Raw genomic sequence first — 27,227 nt, forward strand, 5'->3', positions numbered from 1 at the left:
CCTGGGTTTAGGTCCAACCTGCTCCAGGGGAATGTAAGGTAATCTGTGCACAAAATGGATGTGAAGTTGGTGGCACATTTACTGCCTCCTCTCGACACTTTCAATAAATTAAAAATTGGGTGAGAAGTTAAAAATTCAGTGTAAATACTATAATAGTCAGGCTATCCTGCCTGTTGGCTACAAAAATTTAAATTGCGAGAAAAGCTCAGCAAGTCTGGCAGCATCTGTGGAAAGAAATCAGAATTAACATTTTGAGTCGAGTGACCCTTCCTCAGATCTGCCTATTGATTATTGGTGGGCTGCAGTATGTCTGTGGGAGCAGGAACAGCCTTGTTGCTCCTACAATTCCAATATTGCTGCAATCTGTCACAGAATGGTTTGCAATCATGTTTCCTTTAAGAACTGCATTTAAGCTGTGCGGTAGCTCCATTTTTACTTAGAAATTGCAAATGGCTGCAGTTGGTGATACCGATAAGCATATGCAGTATGCTCTAGGGAGATGCTTGCACATGTGCTAGTGAATAAGATTTATTGAAAGGTGTCCACATACACATCTTTGTCTTTAGAAACATATCTGTAGCTGATTAGATTAGGTTCCCTACAGTGCAGTAACAGGGCCTTCGGCCTGACAAGTCCACACCAACCCCCCGAAGAGTAACCCACCCAGACCCATTTCTCTCTGACTAATGCACCTAACACTATGAAGGGCTTTTGCCCGAAACATTGATTTTATTGCTCCTCGGATGCTGCCTGAACTGCTGTGCTTTTCTAGCACATCTAATCCAGCACCTAACACTACGGGCAATTTAGCATGGCCAATTCACCTAACCTGCACATCTTTGGATCGTGGGAGGAAACCAGAGCACCCGGAGGAAACCCACGCAGACACAGGGAGAATGTGCAAACTCCACACAGACCGTCGCCTGAGGCTGGAATCGAACCTAGGACTCTGGTGTGTGAGGCAGCAGTGATAACCACTGAACCACCGTGCCGCCCTTTGGTTTGAACGCACTTTCAGACTTTAGTTATATTTTTGAACAGATAGTTTTAACTATTTTCATCTTTTAAGGATGAGGTAGAGATTGGGATGTGGGTGGAGATGGAGAGAGAAATCGGGGAGGGGGAGATTATGAGGGAGGAGAGAGAGAAAGAGATCAGCAGGGGGCGACAGAGGTCAGATGATGCCCTTCTCCCATTCCCCCCAACTTTAATGTGGACCCAATCATCGCCTCAGCCCCATTTGTCCCCCCACCCATTCCCTTCCCTCCAATTTCATTTGATTCCTGTTTCAAGCTCGCTCCTGTAATGCATGCAAACACATTGTGGGGTTTTGTGTATGACACAATGATGTACAGGGCCTGGAACTGTGCGCATGTGTGTTGCCGTGTGGTCATGGATGCACAGTCACCCCAAAGTTCTAGTGCCATTGGACAATGCCATTGAAGTCAACCCAGATTTGCATCCACAAGCAGAGACCTCCATGGAAGTATTGAATGCCCATTTAAAGGCCCTCAGTGTGAGTGCTGCTATTTCTCAAATTCATTTTCATCACCTGGACACCTTGTAAGGGTGACAATATTTGAGTGTAATCCTGCCACCCAGAGTTTTTGTTTGAGTTTGTAAACTACTCGTTACAAGGAAAGGTTCACTCTGTATAACAATAAACAGACAACAGTCAAAACCCATTGAACTCTCAACAGTTAGAAGCTATTCCCCTAATTAAAATGGCCTCTGATGTGACCAGAAAAGCATTGAGTTATATTAACCCAGCAATTAGAGAAGGACAAATGCTAGCTTTGTCAGTGATACAGTGGAATTAGAAAATGAATTATTAAAAATCATCGGGATGACAAATTGCTTTAATTAGTAATTAGTTTATTGTTGGGAGGTTGAAAGTCACCACACATTTAAATCGCAAAATAAATAAACTGAGCTGTCCTCTAATTTGTCTTTTGATTTATTGTCAAGCCCTTATTGAAATATACCTCAAGTAATTTTAAATGTTGCCAATATTCTGTCTTTGTGTTGTCATTCTCTTCTCAATATATTGATCCATTATACAATTACGATGTCATTAAGTGCTGTGTGTGCTCAGTATCTTTTCTACACAGGTGTTTCCACATAAACATGGACAGGTAAGTGTCTCATATGACTATAGGGGCATCACCTCTGAACCTAATCCTTTCCTCATCAGAAAATCTGACTGTGCAGTGTCTTTTTCACAATAGTAACTTCAGAGTGTTTGGAATCAGGAATTATTCAGATATTGCCTCACTCATTAAGAGGCATTCAGGCCAGTAATAATATCCTGAGTGCCACCCAGTTGAGGTCAGGTACATTGGCACTACAAAGCATTTGGGTTGACTGTAGGGCCATTTACCAATTCTTTTTTTTTCTGAAAATGAGCTTCCCTGAATAAAACAGCCAAAGAAAAATTGCAGGTAGAGATTTGGAAGTGACAACTTGGGTGCTTCCCCTGAAAAGTCCTCCTTTTTCACATCATAGTTAAAACTACATCTGCATTTGGTCTGCATTATGTTCACTCATGTTCAGTTTTTGATGACCCAGTTTAGATGTATCTCTACAGCTTTATAGAAATTGACCCCAATGACCTGATATTCATGCTGCCATTCAGGCTAACATGCTGTCTCATGAGTGGCTTGATTTAGTCAATGGTCTGGCTGATCTTGAGGGAAATTAAGTGATGACAATGGCACTAAATGTCAAGGTTGATGACAAGAATGATGGTTAGGGATATTTAAGTGGCAAGTAATATTTATGCTACACAAATCCCAGGCAAAGATGGTGGCCAATAAGAGATATTCCAAACATTGTCCCATGACATTCAATTATCTTCTTTAAATATGCCACTATCAATGTCATGGGAGTTACCACTGAGAAGGAACCAACTCATCATATAAATAAAGTGGCTATAAGAGCAGAGTCTATGAATCCTGCAGCGAGTATCTCAGGTCCTAACTTCACAAAACCTATCCACCATCTACAAGCCACGAGTGAGTACTGTGATGGAATACTCCCCACTTGACTGCCTGAGAGCAGCTCCAAACAACACTTGAGAAGCTTGGCACCATCCAGGATAAAGCAGCCAACATGATTGACACTATCAATGTTCAGCAGTAAAGGTGTGTACCATCCACAAAAGGAACTGCAGAACTTCGCCAAATATCCTTATACAGTAACTCCTAAACCCATGACCACTTCCATTTAGAAGGACAAGAGCAGCAGATATAAGGGAACACTATCATCTGCAAATTCCTCTCCAAGCCATTCACTATTCTGATTTGAAAGTATATCACCATTCCTTCAGTACCACTGGGTCGAAGTCCTGGAATCCCTTCCCTAATAGCAATGTGGGTCTATGTACAGGATATGTATTGTATTGGTTCAAGAAGGCAGCTTGCCACTACCTTCTCAAGGTCATCTAGGGATATCCAATAAATGCTGACCCAGCCAGCAATGCCCATGTCCCATGAGTTAATAAAATAAAATTTAAAAAGTGGGATTGAGTTCTTTGCATTTTAAATCAGCCACCTCGTTATTGTCCTAAATCTGATTCTCTTGAAATTATGATATATCACTATTTGTGCATAATTTATTTGTCTATTTAAATTAGCAGGATAAATAATCAAACATGAAAGTATTAAACAGTGAATAGCAAAAGTTGAAACAGCATAATATTAAAGCCAGTACAATTTAACTATTTTTAAACTATTTTAATTGTTTTGGCTAAGGTTGGTGTTGATTAAATGAAACAAAAATATTTGCCATGGTGTGCAGGCATTTTATGGTATAGATCAGAAATGGATGAAACTGGATGTCAAAAATAACCCTTATGCCATTACTACAAATCCTTACAGAGTCATGAGGTTCTTCTAAACTGCCAGTAAATTAATATGTTTTTTCTGACATGTTTTAACTCTGTTGTATGGGGCTATGATATATTTGAAGAAATGAAATTAATTTATTGCATAATGTAAATCTCCCCTTGGTAGTTGCATAGTTTGTATCTTCTAAAAGTTAAATTATATTCAAAGCAAATATGTATCTGCTGTGCTTTGAGTTAGTGTAACAGTCTGGAAAAGCAATGCCGTTTTGATGGATGGGTCTGTTTGATTTTCAGATACGCAGGTGTGTGATTTTGGCTGGCACAAATTCCAAGGACACTGCTATAAGTACTTCGGTCACCGGCGAGCTTGGGAAGATGCAGAGAAGGAATGTCGCCTGCAGGGTGCTCACTTGGCTAGCATCCTCACACATGAAGAGCAACTTTTTGTGAACCGTATGTTCTGTGACAATTAATCATGGAGTGATAGAGATGTACAGCATGAAACAGACCTTTTGGTCCAACTTGTCCATGCCGACTAGATATCATAAATACATTTAGTCCCATTTGCCTGCATTTGGCCCATATCCCTCTAAACCCTTCCTATTCATGTACCTATCCAGATGCCTTTTAAATGTTGTCAGTTTACCAGCCTCCACCACTTCCTCTGGCAGCTCATTCCATACACGCACCACCTTCTGCATGAAAAAGTTGTCCTTTAGATCACTTCTAAATTTTGTCCCTCTCACCTTAAACCTATGCCCTCTAGTTTTGGACTCCCCTACGCTGAAAAAAAGACCTTTTTATCTCTCCACGCTTCAGGCTCTCTGCCTGTATTCCTGATGAAGGGCTTTTGCCCAAAACGTCGATTTTACTACTCCTCGGGTGCTGCCTGAACTGCTGTGTTTTTCCAGCACCACTCTAATCTAGACTCTGGTTTCCAGCATCTGCAGTCATTGTTTTTACCTTGAGGAAAAGACCTTGTCTATTTATTCTATCCATGTCACTCGTGATTTTATAAACCTCTGTACGGTCACCCCTCAGCTCCGACAATCCAGGGAAAGTAGCCTCTGAAATGGTTCCTTCTTGAGAGGATATTTCTAATGCAATGGATCTACTTCCTTGCATCAAGACAATAGATTCAAGGTCAAAGCTAAAGCTCAAGTCTGAAAGTACAAACACAAAGAAATAACATGCAGAGTTGTCCAACATAAAAGATAGTTCAGCTTTGGAAAGCTTACATTTAGGTCCCGTTTCCTTTTTTCAGAGGTTGCTTATGAGTGCACCTCATCCTTTGTCTCACAAGTTACAGAACCTGGGTTTTTGCCTTCCTCATGACTGCAGTGGAACTCCATTGACAGCCAGCGGGAGGGTATGACTGGACTCGGGCCAGCTGGAACATGTCAGTGATCTTTACCTCCTCAGAGGAGGCCATCACATTTCTGCACATGCTCCATCTGACAGCCCAGTGGAAGCATGACAAAACTGAAACTGACAGAGGTGAGCACATCTGAAGGGTCAGTAGTTCTGAGATGCAAAACACTAGGGGAGCATGGTTCAGAATACATTTTATTTTGAGCATTAACCTGTCTATGCATTTAAGAGTCCATAAGGTTTTTAAAATCACATGTAACAGCGTGAGTAATTCGATTCAAAATCCTTCAGTGCATACGTTAATGCATAGGTAAAATTCTTAAGAACCAGAATCTTAATTTTCTAACACATGGACCCCTTGTGAATGCGTTTTGTCTCTAAAGCTGACGTGGGCCAGAAACCTGTGAGGGCTGGTGCAAATGTATTTAATTAACTTGTTTTTAAGTTCTAAGTGCATTCTTACTTTCCTCTCCTCCATGCCTACAGTTGACAGTTTTGGGTGTGATAAAGAGTTGACAAGATGTCTCAAAAAATGTTTTAAAAAATGAACAATCTAGCACCTTCAATATAACACTGATAATGGTCTCTAGCTAATAGAGTTATCGTGGCATGGATACTAGATTAGAGTGGTGCTGGAAAAGCAGAGCAGGTCAGGCAGCATCCAAGGAGCAGGAAAATCGACATTTCGGGCAAAAGCCCTTCATCAGTAATTGCCTGACCTGACCTGCTGTGCTTTTCCAGCATCACTCTAATATAAAGTCTGGTTTCCAGCATCTGCAGTCCTTGTTTTTACCTAGTGCCATGGATAATATTGCTTGAATATTAGAGTTAACATTGCTTATTGATCACAGATGAGTAATAGAATTAGCACAGTCTGATAATGGTACTTCGTGGGAGGCACGGTGGCACAGTGGTTAGCACTGCTGCCTAACAGCACTTGAGACATGGGTTCAATTCCTGCTTTAGGCAACTGCCTGCGTGGAGTTTGCACATTCTTCCCGTGTCTGCATGGGTTTCCTCTGGGTGTTCCAGTTTCCTCCCACAGTCCAAAAATGTGCAGGTTAGGTGAATTGGCCATGCTAAATTGCCCATAGTGTTAGGTGTAGGGGAATGGTTTTGGGTAGGTTGCTCTTCGGAGGGTTGGTGTGGACTTGTTGGGCCGAAGGGCCTGTTTCCACACTGTAAGTAATCTAATAATAGATTTAACATGGTTCTGACAACAGTACCTACTATTACAAGTTAGTGCAGCCTAGCAATACTCATATAAACCAAAATAGGAATTGCTGGAAAGGCTCAGTGGGTCTGGCAACATCTGTGAGAATAATCAAGAGTTAACATTTCATGCATTCTGAGGAAGGGTCACTGGACCTGAAACATTAACTCTGGTGATTTCTCTCCACAGAAGCTGCCAGATCGGCTGAGCTTTTCCAGCAATTTCTGTTTTTATTTCTGATTTCCAGCATCTGCAGGTCTTTCAGTTTTTACCTGTATAACAAAGTCAGCCAGAAATGTTACCAGTACCTCAGTAATCATACTAGGACAATGCCAATAAACAGAAATGTGGAATAGCCAAACCACGACAATTAACAAAGATAATTTTTTAAAAATTTCGGGAGAGAAGGAGGGTAGGAAAGCACGATGAAAGCAGTTTACTTATATTAAGATAGAAATTCCAAAAAGATTGGATGAAAGACACCCAGTCATCAAGATTTTTGTTTGAGATCTACAGAACAGGAAGGGCAATTTATATATACATATAAACTTCCTGATGTTGCTGGATTAATCATTGCCATACATGGAATTGTTTTTAAACACATCCTTTCCTTGTTTTATCTGCCCCATAGGTATTGGCCAGGACTACCAATGGATTGGCCTAAATGACAAAATGTTTGAACATGATTTCCGTTGGACTGATGGAAGCCCTCTGGTTAGTCTTTGAAATTTTTTTTCAGTTTTATATCATTCAAGTGAGAAACCCCTCAGGGATCTGTGAGCAGACAGTGTGGCCTAACCACAAGGTTCTAGACAAGTATCATTGTTAAATGCACAAGCATTATAAAAACTACACCGCCAACTTTAATCCGCAGATGGGTTAGTTTCTTCAATATAACAAACATATGAAAGAATTGCTTATGATTACATAATGCATTTGTACATTGAAATATCACTTAATGTAATAGCCTTGACTATTATAACCAAGAAAATGTGCTTGTATAAACTGCAGTCTCTGATTTTGACTGTAATTCATGTGATCAGAAATTTGAGTCATTTAAATACAGAGAAAGGATTTTCAGATTGCATTAGGAAATGTGGTTCTTTAACTCATCAAGAACCGTTAAACGTCCCAGTGGAGATAGTTAAACTTGTAGATAAAACAAATTCATTATGTAATTATTTGTGAATTGCATGTTCTGTTGTACCATAACTGCTATCAGATGGAAGCAAACTTAACACCCATATACCTGTCTACTTAATGGCAATAGGTTAGGCAAACACACTTGTGCGATAATCACAATCCTCACTGCAGCCACATAATACATTACCTTATCAGAAATTAATCGGATATATATCTACCAAGGCCATGACTCCCTCACTAAAGAATGAGGACTATGTACCAAGCAGCCTGTATCTATCTTGATCTTTCCAAGCTATTGAGAATTAAAGAAACAAGAAAAGGGGAAGAGAAATTCTTACAGCACTGAAAACATGTGGCAGTCTACCTTTGGAAGTAAATTGCCCAAATAATTTTCTTAATTGACTTATGATGGCTCAATTCAAACTATTTTTGTGCTCATTCTTAATTATGATCAGTACAGCAACACTATGAATCATAATGATTTTCATATTGTTCATTCTAGCATTTGATTGTGAACCACTAATACAACATAGATATAAATTAAGAGTTACAGTTTGACTGAGTTATGAAGAGCCAAAAGAAACTCCACTGTTGACACTTTAGCATGTTATTAAAAACTAAAGTTTATAAGGTGAAACATCAAACAATCCGCATTATTAAAAACCTGGCAGAAATACATTTAGAACATAATTCTTTCCCTTAAAAATTCTTTGCACTTCCACTGACTTTACACATTATGCTGTTTGAATTATTAGCATTATTTGACTATATAAGGTATTTCAGTGTGATTCTGCTACTTTCATTTCAAGTTTGTTCCTGAGTACAGGCCAAAAAGCATTCAGTGCTTTATGCCAAATGTTATTGGTGATCTGGCAGAGATATTTATAGATTTCTGTACTGAGCCATTCCCAAGACCTGTTGCTGAGGTACACACAATGTGCTCCAGCAGCAGTTGCTAATATAATGAGCTTTTATGTAGAGGTGAGTCACCACTGCATGTGGTAACATAGTTCAGATCACCAATATTGTAAGTGTAAGTTGAGACATAAAACTCCCAAGACATTGCACAGAAGTGGTGTAAATGACAGATTTACCCTCACTGAGACGAAATCCAGTGGGAGAAGTTCTCAGTTGGTTTCTTCAGAGAAGAAAAGCCTCCTTGATGGTATGTTTGTTTTTGATGCAGCATAATTAGTCTAGTATAATTGGCCGATTTGAGCATTGTGTAATAATGACTGCATGGAAAATCAGTAAAAAAAAAACCCCATCCAATCTGCACTATATTACTGAGTCATGCACTGATGGGGAAAGAAAATGCATGAGTGACTTACAATTGCTGAAAACTGTTAAAATCTTTGATAGAAGCACACTTTCTATCTCTCTTCAAATAAACTTTTTAGCATTTAGTCACACGATCATTTTACTTGCATAAATTGTAGAACAGATTCCGTCAGGGTAGCAAAAGACTATTCAGTTCATTATAGAGGTGTTGCCTGCTGCTTTCCAATCCAGCCCCTGTTCCCTTCACCAGACTGGTGAAAACTCATATTCTTGAATTATGTATATTCCATTTTGAAAGCAAAGACTGATTCTGCTTCCATCTGTGTTTTTATTCACTGAGACCATATATTAACAATCATCTTAACCTCTCCTTTCATCCATTTGGATTATGACACTAATTCCTTTGATCCCACTTATTGATTGGTCAGTGGAAATTTGTTTTTCTCAATGTATCTCTGAAAAAGGTAATTTTTAGCACGTTGAAAAGGTTTCCTCTTGACTTAGTTCAAGTGAAGAGCCCCATTTTCTCTCATCTGTTCTCACAACTAACACCAAGAACACTGCTACTCTCATTAATTAATGGTAGTAGAAAATGACTTCAATACAAATTTTTGCCCAAATTTTCTCCTATTTTTATTCCTTGAAGTCAAAAATCACACAGCACCAGGTTATAGAGTCCAACAGGTTTATTTGAAACCACAAGCTTTTGGAGCTCACACTTCCTTCCTCTTCCTCCGACAGCTTGTCCTTGAAAACATTGAAATGTATTTACTATATTTCCAAATTGCTCTAAATTGACTGTGAAGCACTGTGGAACCTTTCGAGGTCATGGATGGATATAAATTCCAGTGATCCTCCAATTTCTTGCTTGCAGTCACTCTTTACCTGAATGGAAGAATATTGGAAAAGCCAAAGACTTTATGTGGAACTTCTTACCCCAACCCCTGCCACTATCTTACCTCATTTATATGCTACATCTAATTCTTGCCCTCTTTCCCCTAGAGAGAATTCCTGACATGTAAGTCAGAATGAGTAACACAGCTTACTGATCATCATCCAACTGTCTGTTCAGCACAATGCCCCTGTGCGTTGCATGGCCATCATAGTCTTTGACCCTTAGTTCACATGAGTCAGCATTGACAAGCCACCAGCTTCATCAGGTTTGCTCTTGGATAAACTCACAAGCGACTTCAGTTCCTTCATGCTTTATCTTGAAACTCAGTAACACCTGTGACTTGCTTGCTTCTGCCAGGGCACTTTGCAAGCAGGGACAGATGTGCACCTCGTGCACCTGCACAAGATGCATCTGTTGGTTCTTAGCTCACTCACTTTGTGAATACTTGGAGGCTGCCCATCTTCGTATACTTCATATTGCATGCTTAGTGCAGATGTTGGGGCAGAGAGCTTGTTAGGGTGGGGAGAACCAATCAATCAATGTCGTTGTGTGGCACTGTGCTACTTCAATGTTAGACCAACAGGTGGCAGCAGCTTACATGGCAACACATTGCATGTGCCTCAAGAAAATGGTTTAAGTGCAAGTCTAAAAGAGACCTGTCCATAGTGAGGTCAAGGGGGATGACCGTCAATCAGGAAATACCACCACAGCCTGTCAAGGATCTCATCCAATTCCACACCAAGGGAATTGGCCACAATTAGTCAGACGCTTGGTTCAACCAGTGTTCAGGAATCAGCTCAGTTCTTGCAGCCCAAGGTCTGGACCATGGCCAGTTCTGCAAGTCGAGCATAACCAATATAGCAATTACAGGTGGATCAGTTGAGATGCTGTGGAGACATCAGACTGTGAGGTGTGCTAGATTTTCCTGCATTCTCCTTTTCCTTTCTTTCCAGGGCCTAACTGTTAGTGGCCAACTGTTTTGGGGTGCCATTAAGAGCCTGCCATTTGGCATATGCAGCCATTCTTCATTCCAGTGCTATAGTCATTGAGTGAGCGCATCATAACTGAGCTCGTTCCACACAATTTCAGTAATGAATAGGAACTTTTCCCAACCCAGCAGCTCAACATGGCACCAAACAGGGATCACATGTGGATACTTCAACCCAGCCTGGCCCAAATGTGTACCATATTTTAATTCTCATCTGCTCTAGGAACTGTTAAAACAATTCCCCAAACAGATCTGAATAGTCTGTCGAAATGCTGACGATTCTTAAACAAATCGTATTATTCATTGCTCACCAGACAGTTACAACTAAGACAAAATTAGAAATTTCTGGCAAAACTTATTGAGCCGAGCAGCATCAGTGTGGGGATAAAGCAGAGTTAACATTTTGAGTTAACGTTTTGAGTCTGGAGAAATTGGTATTTATGCTGAAGACCAGGGAGTGCTGTTGGTAGGGGGGAGAGGTGAGTGGGTAGATGGAGATGGAGACAGGGGTATGAAAGGGGTAAGCTGATGAGGGCCAGTACAGAGAGGAGCTGAATAAATGATTCCCAAGGATAGGAAGGAATGGGTTGGCTGTGCTGAAAGCATCCCATGCCATGACAAGACCAGGGAATGGAGTGGGTTAAAAACATGGAAGAATGGAATCAGTCTCTAAAATTATTGAGCTCAATGTTGAGTGTCAGAGGCTGCAGGGCTCCCAAGTTGAAAATGAGATGCTGTTCTTCGAGATTGCTCTGAGCTGCGCTGGGACACTGCAGCAGGCTGGCAACAGAAAAATGTTGGTGTGGGAACACAGTGGTGTATTGAAGTCGCAACCAACTGGAAGGTCAGGGTCATTTTTTATAGACAGACTGTAGATGTCCCACAAAACAGTCAGTAAGTCAGTCTGTGTTTGTCTCTCCAATGTAGAGAAGACTGCATTGTGACCAGCAAATGTAATAGTCTTGATTGAGTGAAATGCAGGTAAATCGCTGTTTCACCTGTGTCTAGAGTTTTAGATTGTGAGGAGAGAGGAGATAAACAAGTAGGTGTTATACCTTCTGTACCTGCATGGGTGAGGGGAAGTGTTGGGAGTGGAGGAGGGGCGGACCAGAGTGTCCTGGAGGGAACAATCCCTGCAGAATGCTGACAAGGAATGGGAATATGTATCTGGTTGTAATATCCTGCTGGAGGTGACGGAAATGGCTTCTTCTGATCCTCTGTATGTGGAGGCTTTATTGGGGACAGGAGAGGAAGCGAAGGGGTGAGGACAGAAGTGTGAAGACTAGGTCTCTCTGCTTCTTCCTGGAAAGACTTGAACTGTCCCCATCCACAACCATCTCCTATGCTTGTCCAGTTTATCCTCACTTTGACATTGTCTTCTTTAACTTTAACTTTAATGGCCAACTATCAATAATCTCTATATCTGCCTACCAGGTTTAAATCTGTCTCTTTCTCTTTCTCTCTGATTCCATCTCCACCTATACACAGACCAGACTCAAAATGTTAACTTTTTCCCCACAGATGTTGCTGGACCTGCTGCATTTCACCAGCAATTTCTGCTTTTGTTTCAGATCTCCAGCATCCATGTTAGGTACAGCTTAAAGCAGGGCTGTGTTAAAATTATATTTGTTAGTAAATAAATCACCATAGTAAAATCCAAGTTTGACTGAAATGACTTTTACAGACTGGCAGTAACCTTGACAAGTTTTTAACAGCTGTTGGAGATGTACCAGCTATTAGCACATATGAATTCACAGCTTCCCATTTTCATAGGGTAATTATCCCTTGGTAAGTTGATTACTAAAAGCACATTTGAAATTACCTAAATGTTGTACGCTTTCTGGCTGCAGATTCCAGCAATCACCAGATGCTGCTAAGTAGCCCCACATGATGGAACTGACAGAAAATGTATCACTGAAAAGGATTGTAACTTGCATATAGTGAGGAAACCCCTAAGTCACTGCAATAAATTTGTCTACAAGTCGGAAATACAGCAAAATAAAATTAAATGGAACTCCCGCATAGTGAAATTGAGTTGCACTTCAGACAACAATTGAGTTTTCTTTATACAATTCGTCATGTCATGACTGCTCTGAACAGGAGTCAAAGAGTATACATCATACTCTTTAAATGGTATATTTTAATATTGAAATTAACCTATTGACCACCATCCAGCATGTTCAGTGATAATTGCATGCATAAAGCAAAAAGATCTGGGGATGTAGCATCTCCACCCTTCCACGTTTCACAGTGAACAATGGGATGTTTTTTCAGCAAAAGCAAAAGTCCTACATCTTGTGGTGGAGATGGTATAATAAATGTAGAACATAGAGCAGTACAGCACAGTACAGACCATTTGTTACACTATGTTGTGCCGAGCATTTATCTTAATCTAAGATCAACCTAACCTACACACCCTCCAATTTATTGCCGTCCATGTACTTGTCCAGCAGTTGCTTAAATGTCCCTAAAGTCTCTGACTCTACTACCACCGCTGGCAGTGCATTCCAAGCACCCAACACTCTCTGCATAAAGAACCTACCTCTGACATCTCCCTTATGCTGTCCTTCAGTCACCTTAAAATTATGACCCCTCGTGACAGCCATTTCTGCCCTGGGGAAAATGTCTCTGGCTATCTACTCTATGTGTGCCACTCATTACCTTGTACACCTCTCTCAAGTCACCTCTCTTCCTTCTTCCTCCAGTGTGAAAAGCCTGAGCTCACTCAACCTCTCTTCATAAGACAAGCCCTCCAATCTATGCAGCATCCTCGTAAATATCCTCTGCACCCTCTCTATAGCATCATCCTTCCTATAATGAGACAACCAGAACTGGGCATAATATTCCAACTGTGGTCTAACTAAGTTTTAATGGTTTTTATGGTTTATGGTTTTTAAGAGCTGCAGCAAAACCTTGTGGCTCTTAAACTCAATCGCCCTGTTAATGTAGGGAGAATCATAGTTGGGAGAATTCAAGGAGACCAAAAGCTAAGGAAGGCAGATGACTTTCTATACAATCTATAGTGGTCTTGATGAAACAAATTAATTGAGAAACTTAAGAATTTGCATGAAATTTAAATATTGACTTTTTTTTAAGTGACAGTTCTGTTTGTTGTTTCTCCTTTCCTCTTTTTTGATGAGTGAACATGAGATTTTACAACAGTTACTCCTAGTGTCATCTTGTAACCCAGCAGGAGTTAAATTTACAGCAAGCATTTTCAGTTTTCACTCGCACTGATGGATCATCTGAAGTAATCAAGTTATTGTTTGGCAGCCCAATTGACAACTCATGCATTCCACCCAACAGGGACAGTCAAGCTCTGGTAATTGACAGCCCTACCACTTAACCCTGTCAACACCTGCATGGAAAGCAGGCAAACTGCATGAGCATAGTCTTCAGTGCCTGGTGAATATTACTCGCAGTGAAAGACAGGAGGGCACAATTAAATTGTGATAGGCTCCTGATGCCGAACAGAAGAGAAAATTTCCCCTTATGAATGTTCATTCCCAAGTAAGAACAGGTGTTGACAGTACAGAGATTTATTGGCATGATTCTCATTATAACAGCAGGACCCCTCTCTATCACATTGTCAATGTTATACCCTGCTGTCAACTATGCTATGCTGTCATGCAGAGTAATTTAAATTAAACTGTACCATGTAGTTTTCTATTGTTAGCATGAACAGGCTTTAATGTTTAATCAAAAATGCACTGGAGGTTTTTCATAAAGTTCTTCCCAGTTGAGATTCAGTCTCTTCAGTTTTTGTCATATATCACTAAACAGTTACCCACCTTCATTAGAAAAATAGTAGGGATAAATACCAAATTTCTTGAAGAAAATAAATGGGGATTCCATCTGTGGGAGTTATTAACAATTCTTGCTGGCAAATTTGAAGTCAGGGGTGAGGTAGGAGGTAACTTGTTGAATATGGTACATGGTCTGCCCATTGTGTATGTACATGATCTAAACTTTCACTGGGAATGGTGAAGGCCTTTGGTGGTCTGCCAGCCTTGAGTTTGTTGAGGTTGTCAGTCACTTAAAATGCATCATCCCACCCAACTTTTATTACACCCACAGCAAGTGGAGGCCCATGCTAAGCAGATAACTGGGTAGCTTTCCTTGCAGATGCTTATGTTGGTCAGAGGAAGGTGGGGTATTGCAGGCAGGGACTTGCTCTGGGGGGAGGTGGTTTCCATCAGAAGCAGACTATCCTCAAGGTCATGTCCCATTTTAATCCTTCCACCCCTGACCTTCCAAGCCCATCTGCTGCAAAGCCTTCACTTTCTTCCCTGGCACATCATATCCAGGCCCCAATGATACTCTGGATTTACTGACATTCTGGCCTACTCTTCTTCAGGGACTGTCTCTAATTCCAGCAGTGACTACTGTTCGATCTCGGTAACATTGGGAAGACAGAGCTGCTTGCCATCCAACTGAGCAGCAATTCTCTAAGACAGAACCTCCTCTTCACTGGAAGTCTCCCCTAACCTAATTTCTGCCACAAGCATCAAATAGCTATGGGGCAGCTGATATCAGTGGGGATGTGCTCCCACTGAATTTTCGGATTGCACAAGAAATCTTTTCCCAATGTTACTTTTCTGTAAACCATACTGCTAAAAGGTGATCATCTATAATCATTTTTATTTTATGTACAAATTAATGTACACATAATTAAAGAACACTCATGAAACATTCACTGCAGTCTCCTGAAAACTGTACAAATTTTATGAAGTTATGAAGATTTGTGGAAGATAGATGAGAACAGAGGCAGATAGAACTCAATTCTTAATTAGTGACTGAACAATTAGTGATGCCTTAATGAAACCTACATATGTTGTCACTAGGAGCTCATTAAATATATTTATCTGAAGCAAATATATTTTAGCACCACAGAGATAAGGTAAAATCATTTTTCACTTTATCATTAAATATATATCAATTTACTCATAGTACGTACAGTACTTAAGAGATTCAGTTGTGTCAAGTCATGAAATTAGTTTTCACCATGTGCGAAACGAGGAAGGAAACTTCACAGTCTAGAAATTAGTTTGTGCTTGAATTGAGGCACAATCTGAGTGCAGCACACTTAAGATAAAATCAACTGCAGCTTATAGCCAATTAGATTGCTACTCTTGCAGTGATTCAAGAATTTTCAGGTGCACATTCAAAGAAAAGGAGCAGTATAACTTGCGAATCAGGTCCTGGTGTGATTGATGTAACATATCGTGAAGTGTGAGACTCCCCACATCTCCTGTTCCACTTGGCTTCACACTGTGTATCAATCCATTCTGGTGTGAATGGGTGGTCTGAATTCATTTAGTCCATGGAAAACTTTGCAGGTTGCTTACACCCAGTACCAAATCATAAGCTATAAAACAAGCTGTCCCTCAGTCAGTGTTCTTGCTTTAGTCAAATACATTCTGGACCATCAAATGGAATGTGCCTATAGTAATGTACATGACCTGAGCTGACATGCTTTTTGAAACATGCTGTGTGTTTGCTGCCTGTTTCAAGTGTAATGCTCTTGAACTTTAAGAGGGTTCCCCCCTTCCGACCCAAATGTTGTTACCTATTTAGCAGAAAGCCTGAATTACTAACAGGTAGCTACCTCTCAGTTCAGATGAGCAGGTTTATTAATGGCATTAATGGAAAATAGCATTAATATTTAAGATTTTGTAATACATTTCACTGGGCATCAAGGTAAAATCACCATAGTCCAATTGGAGCATCGTGCTCCTTCCCGATTAGAGCGGTGGTGATTGAATTTAAGGGTCATCATACCTCAGGTAAAATGATAAAAATCACACAACATCAGCTTATAGTCCAACAGGTATAATTGGAAGCACACTAGCTTTCGGAGTGTCGCTCCTTCATCAGGTGATAGTGGAGGACTCAATCCTAAAACACAGAATTTATAGCAAAACTTTACAGTGTGATGTAACTGAAATTATACACTGAAAAATACCTTGATTGTTTGGTGAGTCTTTCATCTGTTTGAATACCATGATAGTTTCACTTCTTTCATGTGTAAATCACAAAACCTTTTTTTTAAAAATTGCATTCTCAGGTTAGATGTAACAATGGGTGATAGCTAGACAATATGTTGAAGGTGTTGGCCCCCTGTGTTCTCTGTCTATGCCATGATGTGTAGATTGATTCTAATCTAAAAAGTGAGATAACAGAGTTTTACATGAATTCATGCAGCTTTTGAGCAAAGTACAATGTAATTCTGCAAGTATAAATTCACCCCACAAAATATATGTGTGCATGTACATCTTTGTCTGTGTGTGTGTGTGTGTGTGTGTGTGTATCTGGGTTGGGGGTTGTGAGTGTGAGAGAGAGTGTATGTGTGTGTGTGTAGTGAGTGTAGAGTGTCTTAAGTCTGTGAGGGGGTGCATGTCTGAGTGTGGGAGTGTGTGTGTGTGTGTGTGTGTGTGGGGTGGGGGGGGCGGTGGTTGTGAGTGTCTGTGAGAGAGAGGTAAAATGAGAAGTTGATGAGACAAGTCTTCATGGTAACCTCAGCTGATGCAAGAATTGAACGCAAATTACTCTGTATTACATGCTAGTTGTCTGGCTAACTGAGCCATAGCATTGTAAATGATCGGATAAAGGTACAATAAAATGTAAAATAGGTCTTGTGTAAAACCCATAATTCTGAAGTAAAATAAAGTTACGGTTACTAGAAAATCCTTAAATTTTATCTAGGTATATAATTCCAGCTAAATTTAAGCAGCTTAGTTAGAATAGCCTTTTAATAAGTTGCCTTATCTGATTTGGCCAAATTTTGACTAGGCATTGCAGTCTGATTTATTGTCCTGGCACTTATTACAGTCTAGTAACGGCCATAAAAAGCAACATTGCCAAGACAGTTCAGAATCCATGGTTTAAAATATTATTCTGAAATCTCAATGCTTTCAGAAACATTGACCTCATTTTAAAGTTGCATCTGCACATAAAACTCATTATAATTATTTCCTGCAAACTTATTAAGTAAAGAGCTGATGCAAATTAGTAAAATATTATGATTGAAGAAATCGATTTGGTATTATAGTTTATAACTTCAACAACTTATGTGCAATCTTTAATCTAAGAATTGACCTAAGGTGTTGCATTGGAAGCAAAATCTTACACAAAAAAGTCTGGTTGGGATGTGGTCGAAGCCATGGTTGTAAAAGGCAGTGTGCTGGAAAGACATTAATAACATGTTAGTTCAATTTAAAAACAGCTGGGTTGAGAGAGGGGTTTTGATACGGGGGTATAGTACCTGATGATTTAACATTGGTTTTACAGAACGAGGTAGGAGATTTTGTAATCTAGATTAGACAGAAAAGTTGCACGTGTATTAAAGGATATTGTAGAAACAAGGTCAACTGAGGAAGGAATGCTTTGAAGAGAATGATTAATTTGAATTAAAAATCATGAGGCATGGTTGAGATTTGTGAGAATTGTGTTTATATAAACAATATTGTTTTGTATAAATTGTATTTTTAAATTGGTAAAACACAATTCATGATTGAGCACAAGACTCATAATGTGACACTAATGTTAGTGTCTTGCAAATCACATGATTAAGGTTTGTGAATGTCATTGTTAAGGTTAAGAGAAATGGGTGGCAGATATTAATTACTTTAAACACATATACATAAGGATTTCTGGCATGGATGAGAGGAGTAAAACTGAGCAAGTTGATAAACACTCACCCCAAAAAAGAGCAATATACATTGTTTTCTATCTCACTAATGCTGTTGGATTTTATTAACAATTGATATTAAAATACATAGGTTGAGGACTGAACAAAAAAATGAAGATAGCAATTATCTGAGATTTTTTAAAAATGCTAAAATGCTGGAAATTTTAAGTTCGTTTGTGAGCAAGATGTTAACTTATTTTTCTCATTCTGTGCTGACTGAGGGCCTGAGAATTCCCAGCAGTTTCTATTTTTAAAATGTATTTTATTTCTCTTTTATCTTAAATGCATTAGTGACTCATTTTGTGACACTCGTAAACTAATGCAGCTATTTTGCTATCTTTTCAGTTACATGGGATGTTCAATTGATGGCCTAATTAGCTTGTTCTAATTGATTAATTTGAGCAAGCTAATTATATATATTTACATACTGTAAAGTAAATCAGTTTTAAAGATACCAGCCTCTTTATGGTGAAACTAGAGCTTAGATTTTCCTGCAAAATGTGGGAGCTGAGATATTAAATTGAGAATAGTTATTCACAACATATGTAGCATATTTAGTGACCACGGAATCAGGAGAATGGATGTGCTTGTTGATGCAAATAGAGGAATAGAGTACAAATTGTATTGCAAATGTGGTGAATTATTACCTCTTGGCCTGTTCATACCTTGAGTATTATTATTGAATTGCAGCAGGCAAAGACTATTACATTAACCAATACCTAAAAAGATATAATTGTTCAATGTCATGTTGAAGTTGTCTAAGCAAAACGTTATCTTCAGAGCTTCATTTATTCGGTAAAATAAATTCCAGTTTAATGTTTCAAAGCTAGAGCCTTTGTGCATTGAGATACAAAAGAAGCTGATTCCAGAAAAATGGCAGGCATCCATTGAAATCAAATGAAAGCATTCCAAGAAAATGTGATCACTTGCTTTAGACAGAGGGCACTTAGAAAGTGAATCATATGCTACAAGATATGAGATGGGCAGTAAATCTTATTTCACAGGATATGAGTCAGGCCCATGTTTTTATAGCGCAAAAACATAAAACACCAGTGTCTGTGTCCTCAAAGCAAGGGTCACTGCAATGTTAAAGCACAGGGCTAATGAAGCATTGTATCTATTGCACAAAGACCATGTGGCAAGTATGTTCTTATTGTCTTGAACACAAGGTAGCCATCAGACACTGAATCGAGAATGTTACAGTTTAGTAAATCTTCTATTATTCAAAATTCAATTCTCAATGAAATTACTCTACCTTTCAAAACAAAATATTATTATTCTGGTATCTGCCTTGTCTACATATACTTAATCTCTGCATTGAGTGTGACAGTTCATTATAATTGCTATAAATTGAATTAACATTAGGCATGGCTGTTTGCCAGTATCAACATCACAGCAATTAGAACGCAGAAAAACAATGTCTACTTTTAGGGTCTAGAAGCTCATTTACACCTGTACCACACTATGTCACCATGCTAATTCAGTTCTCAAAAACTGTTGCACACTCATTATAATACTGTGATGGGTATTGTTATTGATAAACCAGATGATTCCATTCAAAGTCTTTGTCATATAAAAAGTATAAAGTGCTGGAGAAGCTCAGCAATCTGTAGAGACACAAACAGAATTAACATTTTGAATCTGATTTTTCTTCTTTGAAGTTGAAGTTGCTGGCAGACCTGCTGAGTTTCTCCAGTACTTCCTGTTTCTTTTTTATTTTGGATCTCCAGCATCTGCAGTACTTAGCTTTTATCTTAACTTTGTCATTTTTGTTTCTCACATAGCAATACGAAAATTGGCGCCCACACCAGCCTGACAGTTTCTTTTCTACTGGAGAAGACTGTGTTGTTATGATCTGGCATGAAGGTGGCCAGTGGAATGATGTTCCATGTAACTACCACCTAACCTACACTTGTAAAAAAGGCACAGGTAAGATCTGGCATTGACTGCATGTACTTGGCTCTACCCCTTTTCTTTCTCAAACCTATCCTTCAACATTTCTTCAAAACCTTACCCATAAATGAAAGCATAAAGTATAACAGCAATATGTAGTAAAGAGGTTTGTGAAGACATTCCTTCATTTATATACTGGAAACATATACCAGTGATCTGCATACCCCAAACCTGTGACTCTTTATTCACTCATTTTAATGGATGGAAAGTCATAGGCTAAGGGTGCACATAATATGCTGCTATATGCCCCTAGAATACAAAAGTAGAAAACTCCTTGATATTCTGCTTATGTAGTCAAAATATTTTTCACTCATCCTTCAGAAGCATCCCCTCCATGCAAAATGGATCCCTGCAATATTACAGTGCTTCATTTTCAGTATCTTCCACCTCAGCCGGGTGATGACAGGTTTTTCACCCTAGAGGGCATTAAAATTAAACTCACCCTGACATCATTTGAGATTTATAGACATTTCGCAGGAGTGATGACTACATAATGGACGAGAGTACAAACTGACATGTGGTTCTGTTCTTTTACTGGTTTTACTATAATAATTTAGGCCTCTGCTTTTCAGAATGTGTTCATTGCTAAATGTTAGGTCCTTCAATCTTAAGAGTATTTACACATGCTCTGATTTTCATTTAAAATATCTTAGTGTACCAGAGATATAATAGTCTTTTTACGATTATGTTAGCTGCTGGTCGAAGCCTTAGTCCCTATAACCTTAAAATGAGCAGAATAGTGTTTTGTTCCTCCTTGGTTTGGACTTAATAGAAGACAGATTTTATCAATAACTAAAGATTTTTACATTAGATGCTAACTCCTTACTTTATAGAAAATTATTGCAAGGTTTGTGAAGGTTTGTAGCTCAGGTTGAGGTTGAGGGTGTAGGTTTGCTCGCTGAGCTGTAGGTTTGATATCCAGACGTTTCATTACCTGGCTAGGTAACATCATCAGTGGCAACCTCCAAGTGAAGCAAAGCTGTTGTCTCCTGCTTTCTATTTATATCTTTCTATTTATATTTATAGAAAATGATAGGTGATTTGCAACTTTGTACCAGAGTTTTCTTTTAAAACCTTATTTATACTAGTTTCTTAGCTGTTATCTCATCAATTGTAGAAGTTGCTTCCTAATTTTCTTCTATAATTCTGCTCAGCCTATGGTATATAAAGTGATTGCCATTACTTTGTATGTTAAGAAGTAAATTTCCTCTAATAAGTTGTCATTAATGATACAGAAGACATTCCTTTCTTAATTTAGTTGCCTGTGGTCAACCGCCTGTTGTGAAGAATGCTAGGATGTTTGGGAAGTTGAAACCTCGATATGAAATAAATTCTATGATCAGGTACCACTGCAGTGCGGGCTTTATCCAACGCCACTTTCCAGTCATTAAGTGTCGAACCAATGGATACTGGGATAAACCAAAAGTCGCCTGCATAACACGTAAGTTGCGTAAATACTTTATGAGATTGGAGGAGAGGAAAATAGAAAGTAAAAAGGAGAAAAGTTTTTTTGATGTTTAAAATATTGTTACTGCTGAGGCTGGAGGATTGCATGATTGTTCTAGTCCCACCAGTCCACAAGTCGAAACATAAGGTAAAAATATTTCATTAAGGTAGCAAGATTACCAATTAAATGTCTTAACTATATTGGTTTTAAGGAAGACGGTCAAACAATCAGGTTTCTTTATAAACATGTTATTAGTTTATTGTCAAAATAAAATGTATTCAATAAAATTGCACTAATTGGTTAACAGGTAATCATATAAAAATAAAAATGTATACTCCTCTAAATGTTCACAAATCACACACTCTTAGCCAATGAAAACTGTTAGAATGCAGAAGGAGGTCCTTCAACCCATTTTGTCTACACTGGCCTCCCTGAAGATTTAAAAGTCAGTGTTAATCTCCTGCTTTTTCCCATAGCACCCCCCCCCCCCCCGCCCCAACCACCAAATTGTCTCTCTTTAAATAAAAATCTAATACCCTCTTGAGAATGCCTTACTGAACCGACCTGTGCCACACTATCAGGCAGTGCATTCTGTACCCAATACTCCAGCTGAGGTTCAACCAGTGTCTGAAATAAATTCATCACAATCACCCTTCTCTTGTATTCTATACCCCTGTTAAATCCTGCAGTATAGAGCCCATTATTTTGTACATTTTTTTTTAATTGTGTACAAAGAACTTAGAGACAAAAGGATAAAGTATAGGGTATTGTGGAACCTATTACTATGATGTTCTCGCATATGTGGTAGTCAATAATCATGCACTGTTGCCTCTGAAGTTGCACAATTGGTACAGACACAACTTGCTCAGAAAATACTATCTTAACATGTTCTTGCCATCACTTTTTCAAAAGAGCAAATAGGTTTTAACCTGAACTGATGTGGAGGTTTCTCATTCAGAAATGAGAGAGATCAGCTAGGTATTTTGTTGATAGCAAACTTGCCTCTAATAAGCTGATTCTTAGCAGAGTTAAAAATCACACAACACCAGGTTATAGTCCAATAGGTTTAATTGGAAGCACTAGTTTTCGGAGTGCTGCTCCTTCATCAGGTGGTTGATGAAGGAACGCCTGATCGAAGGAGCGGTGCTCCAAAAGCTAGTGTTTCCAATTAAACCTATTGGACTATAACCTGGTGTTGTGTGATTTTTAACTTTGTACACCCCAGTCCAACACCGGCATCTCCAAATCACAATTCTTAGCAGGCTTTCCTCTAATTCAGGTAGATAAGTGAAAACTTCTCCAAGCTAATCACTGCATGAAAACAGCCCCAACACAATCTAAAGCAAGTATTTATCACCACTCGTGATTTCTCAGAAGGATTTTGATTTCCTTCCCTCAAGGACTTTGGTGGACCAGCTTTTCACAATAATCATCAACATATTTATAGTCCGCATAACTGACCTAGCTTTATATTTCAGATTTAGTAATTGAATTTAAGTTGTTGCACTTGTCAAAATGAGATTTATACCCCTGTTCCCAGACCCTGTGCATTGCTAGATATGTATTTGCTTCAGGATTGTTGTAACTTGCTTAAGTGGATGTTGATTTTATTATTTTCACTTAATTTTCTTTTTTATTGTGGATTTCATCAAATGACACCTGCTGCCTTCCCCAGTCCGCTTATATGTCACTTGATGTACAAAATTCAATACATAAAATAACACTAGTGTTACTACCAGGTTCATACTAAGCAGCTCCTTTGGTATTTATTCTTGGAAAGTTAACTTCAGTAAAATCATAGCTTGTAGTTAGTTTGGGCTTTAAATTTTATTAATGATTTGAACTCCTAAATAAGGTTCATATTTCTTTGAGGCCATAATCTGAACAATATTATTGTGCACCTGTAAGTTTGAAGTGAAAGGACATGTTGGGTCACATTCCTATTCATTCTCTCAGAAAGCAGTACATCATTACTTAGTCCTGATGTTGGGAATGTAAACAATACTATTTGAATTCACAGCATTGCAGCAAAACATAAGAAATAAGGTGTGACAAAAATATTTTGTTGGGAGTGACCTATTAAGACTGACTATTTTATATATTTATTTTACTTTTAACTAAATCCAGATTCAAGAAAAAGCCACCTACTTTTTAAGCTCATGTAATTGGTTTTCCTTCCAGTAGAATGATGCTTGAGGACAGCTAGCTTAAAATGACCTGTAGGAAAGATGCAGTCCTATCTTGTTGAGAAGGTACCTGCTCATGGTGGGGTTTGGTTCCATAGCAAATAACTTCCAATTAACTTACTTCATGAGGTATTCTGCCAGTTTTAAAGATGCATAACAGTCAAGTTTACTTCTGACTGAATCCAATATCCATGGTCCCACATTTCCTAGTAGGAATCAATCAATAAAGACTAGAATTGGAAATTTGACTAATTTATCTTCTCCCTTGTTTAAAAGGACTGAACCCACATGCAGCATCTTAACTTTACCACAGACTCAATGCTGGCCAAGGGCTGCATGCAGAATTTAGTCTGTGTATCTCAGTACCACAACAGGTGGTGTGTTTCACCTCCTACGGCATTAGTTGTCTTTTGATGATTTTAACCCACATTTACAAAGTGTTTGCAAATATTTCATCATTTGATTTATTTTTGTCAACTCCATTAATTCTCTCTTTTCTTCCTTGCACCCGATAGCTTCAACGTATCAGCGAAACTCCCGAAGGTATTTTCACGGATTGTACCGAAAAGGAATGAAAAGTTCGCAAGAACCGATCCGACACCATCATCGCTGGATCAGGAAATTCCATTCAGGGCACTGACTGCACCACTGAATGGTGGGAAACTGTTCCTTGCTATTCGAGCCACATCTGATCCAAACAGTGCCATTAGTAACACATTGGGATGGGGAATATTTCTTAAAAGACAAAGCACATCGGGAAAGATCAAATGGCAGTGTCTTCAAAAATGTGATTGTTAAAACAATTGTAAATCATTCATTTCATGATGATCTGAATAAGTTAAATTGAATAGAAGCTGAAGCCCTGTTGTTTGTTCATAGTTCATTGTAATTTCATAATTCTAACATTCAGCATTTTACAGTTCTGCAATTCTCCATGTTGTTTCACAAATATTGAACAACTCCTTTTATTTATGCGTGCATATACTGCACATGTCTTTGCAGGATTATTTTAACAATATAAAATATTTTAGAGCATTTTTGCACCTTTTCATGTCATTAGTTTTCTGTTTCTTACATGTGGAAAAGTTACATTTTTCAGCAGTTTTTGCAAATCAATCATAAATTACCATTTCAGTTGTATCTTTTCACTTTACTGGGCTAACTTTGGCATATATTTTATAAATTCATTTCATTATTTATTGCACTCATTTGAGACATAGGTTAAGTCACCATAGTTCCAGAGGTCTGTGCTGTCATTGGAGAGAAAGATAACTGGGAGTGGTTTAACTTGAGGGTCACCATACAAGTGGGCAAGGTTGAGAAGGGGGACCTTCATGGTAACCTCAGTCAGTGTGTAAACTAAACCCATGCTGTTAGCCTTACTCTACATTGCAAACTAGCCATCTGGCCAAGGGAGCTAACCGACCCAATTTGATATACAGTATATGAAAAATGATTACCTGTGGTTTCAGTGACCCCTTGTGGCTATTTCAACTTACTTTCTTTCCAAATTTTACATTGCTTCAAGTAGTCATGTTCAGGGATGTGAAGGCGTTAACATGCTGCTTGTAGTAATCTGGTGGTCGCACAAGTGTCATTTTGATTGCTGCTCCAAATATACTGATCACTATAATAAGCATTTTTAGGTGAACAGAAAATAGAGGCAGTTATGGTGCATTAATGTGAGTGAAACCTGTTTTTGCAGAACCTGGATGATTAATTGTCTGATTCAAAAACATTGAACATCCTCTTCCTCAATCAATCTCTCACTTCTACAGCCACAAGACCCCTATGTATTGTATTTCTAAGGATGCAAGGTGGGATCAAGCCCAGAGACTGCATTGTGAAGCTGCTCTTTAACTCACCTGGATACAAGCAATCAGAATAGCAAGTGCAAAAGGACGCTGCATGACCTTACCAAAAGACAGTTGGTTCTTTCTGAGGTCACAAGTGCTAATATATTAACTTTCTCAGATATGGCAGCTTTTTGCAGCCCTCACTAACCATACTACAATATGGAGCTGCCTTTTTCTAAGGGTGAATATAAACCTACTTTTTTTGTAAAAAAAAACAAAAAAATAAATTAATTTTTGTATATATAACCATCTTAGTGCATTTTTTAAAATGAATGTTTATGTCTGAATGTGACAGCTGTGTAGCATATGTTGGTCATCACATATGGCAATGTAGTTTAATTCTTAGGATTTTATTTACTTTGAAAGGATGGGATTGAGAAGAAATGAACTATATATTTTTGTAACATTTCTGCTGTTAACCCTTGGGAATCTGTATAAAGCACCACCGGCTTTTATAATTTGCACTGTGGGAAAAGATCTAAGTACATCATTTTGATTCAGATTTCATTGCAATGTATTTTATATTCTCGAGGTCTAATTATCATTCAAATCTGTGGATATGATTGGAAAGATTGTACAGAAACCACTTAGAATTTATACTGAGAAGAACCAAATCCCATCGATTTAAAATCCATCATGGAGAGATTATGGCAGAAAGAAAGAATTAAATGACCTGTAAATCCAATGGTTAACATGTGGTAAGAACAAAGACTTCTTCTGAAAATGAAACTTAATATGGTCAGCAGTAAATTAATTTCTAAATAGAAAATATGTTGGTTGCTTCAGCCGTTTCAGTTTCCTCTTTTTATCAGCATCAACAAAAATCACTGTATGATTTTTTTGCTTTATATTTCTTGACAATGCACACAGAACAATGCTGTATTTATATTTTAACTTGTATAGTGTATAATGTGAACGTTTGGGATTTTGTGAATGAAATAGTGAAAACCTTTTTGTTACTTTTTTTACTTACTGTGGTTCACCAAAGAAACCAAACCAAATTTTGATCATGCTGTTTCTATTTTCATGCCTTAGACCTACTGATAGAACTGACTTGAAGAGCAATATTAAAAAAAATTTGAAGCCTTTGGCTATATTGCAATGTTGGGATGCAGTGACGATTAGTTATTTTCTTGTATATTGATGCCCTAATTTACATCATTGCCAATGCTCTTGGATTGTCCTGAAGCCTGCAGGAATTGAATATTAATCTGTAAGACATTTTTGTGTGTAACCTGGGAGAAAAAAAAACAGACAACTTAAAAAAATGGATGTTGTCTTCACTTTCTTTGGACACTTCCACTGATTAGTTATAAAATAAATTGAAGATGTGACTTGACAGTCAACAATTATTGAA

At 38.5% G+C, this 27,227-nt stretch overlaps 1 protein-coding gene across 4 annotated transcripts in view; it reads left to right on the forward strand.

The window, feature by feature from the left end:
- LOC140483890 (uncharacterized) overlaps positions 1 to 26,976 on the forward strand; it is a 197,255-nt gene extending 170,279 nt beyond the window's left edge. For 2 of the 4 annotated variants that reach the window (XM_072582686.1, XM_072582696.1), the window contains exons 12-16: positions 4,142 to 4,300; positions 7,063 to 7,145; positions 20,213 to 20,357; positions 21,640 to 21,822; positions 24,530 to 26,976. In XM_072582686.1, the coding sequence (XP_072438787.1) occupies positions 4,142 to 4,300; positions 7,063 to 7,145; positions 20,213 to 20,357; positions 21,640 to 21,822; positions 24,530 to 24,654 (695 nt within the window). In that variant the 3' untranslated portion in view covers positions 24,655 to 26,976. The remainder of the gene's footprint in view (positions 1 to 4,141; positions 4,301 to 7,062; positions 7,146 to 20,212; positions 20,358 to 21,639; positions 21,823 to 24,529) is intronic. The other 2 variants (XM_072582704.1, XM_072582713.1) reach the window with 2 other exon arrangements.
- The last annotated feature ends 251 nt before the right edge of the window (positions 26,977 to 27,227 follow it).

This window comes from Chiloscyllium punctatum, chromosome 2 (assembly GCF_047496795.1).
Source record: "Chiloscyllium punctatum isolate Juve2018m chromosome 2, sChiPun1.3, whole genome shotgun sequence".
NCBI classification, from domain to species: Eukaryota; Metazoa; Chordata; class Chondrichthyes; order Orectolobiformes; family Hemiscylliidae; genus Chiloscyllium; species Chiloscyllium punctatum.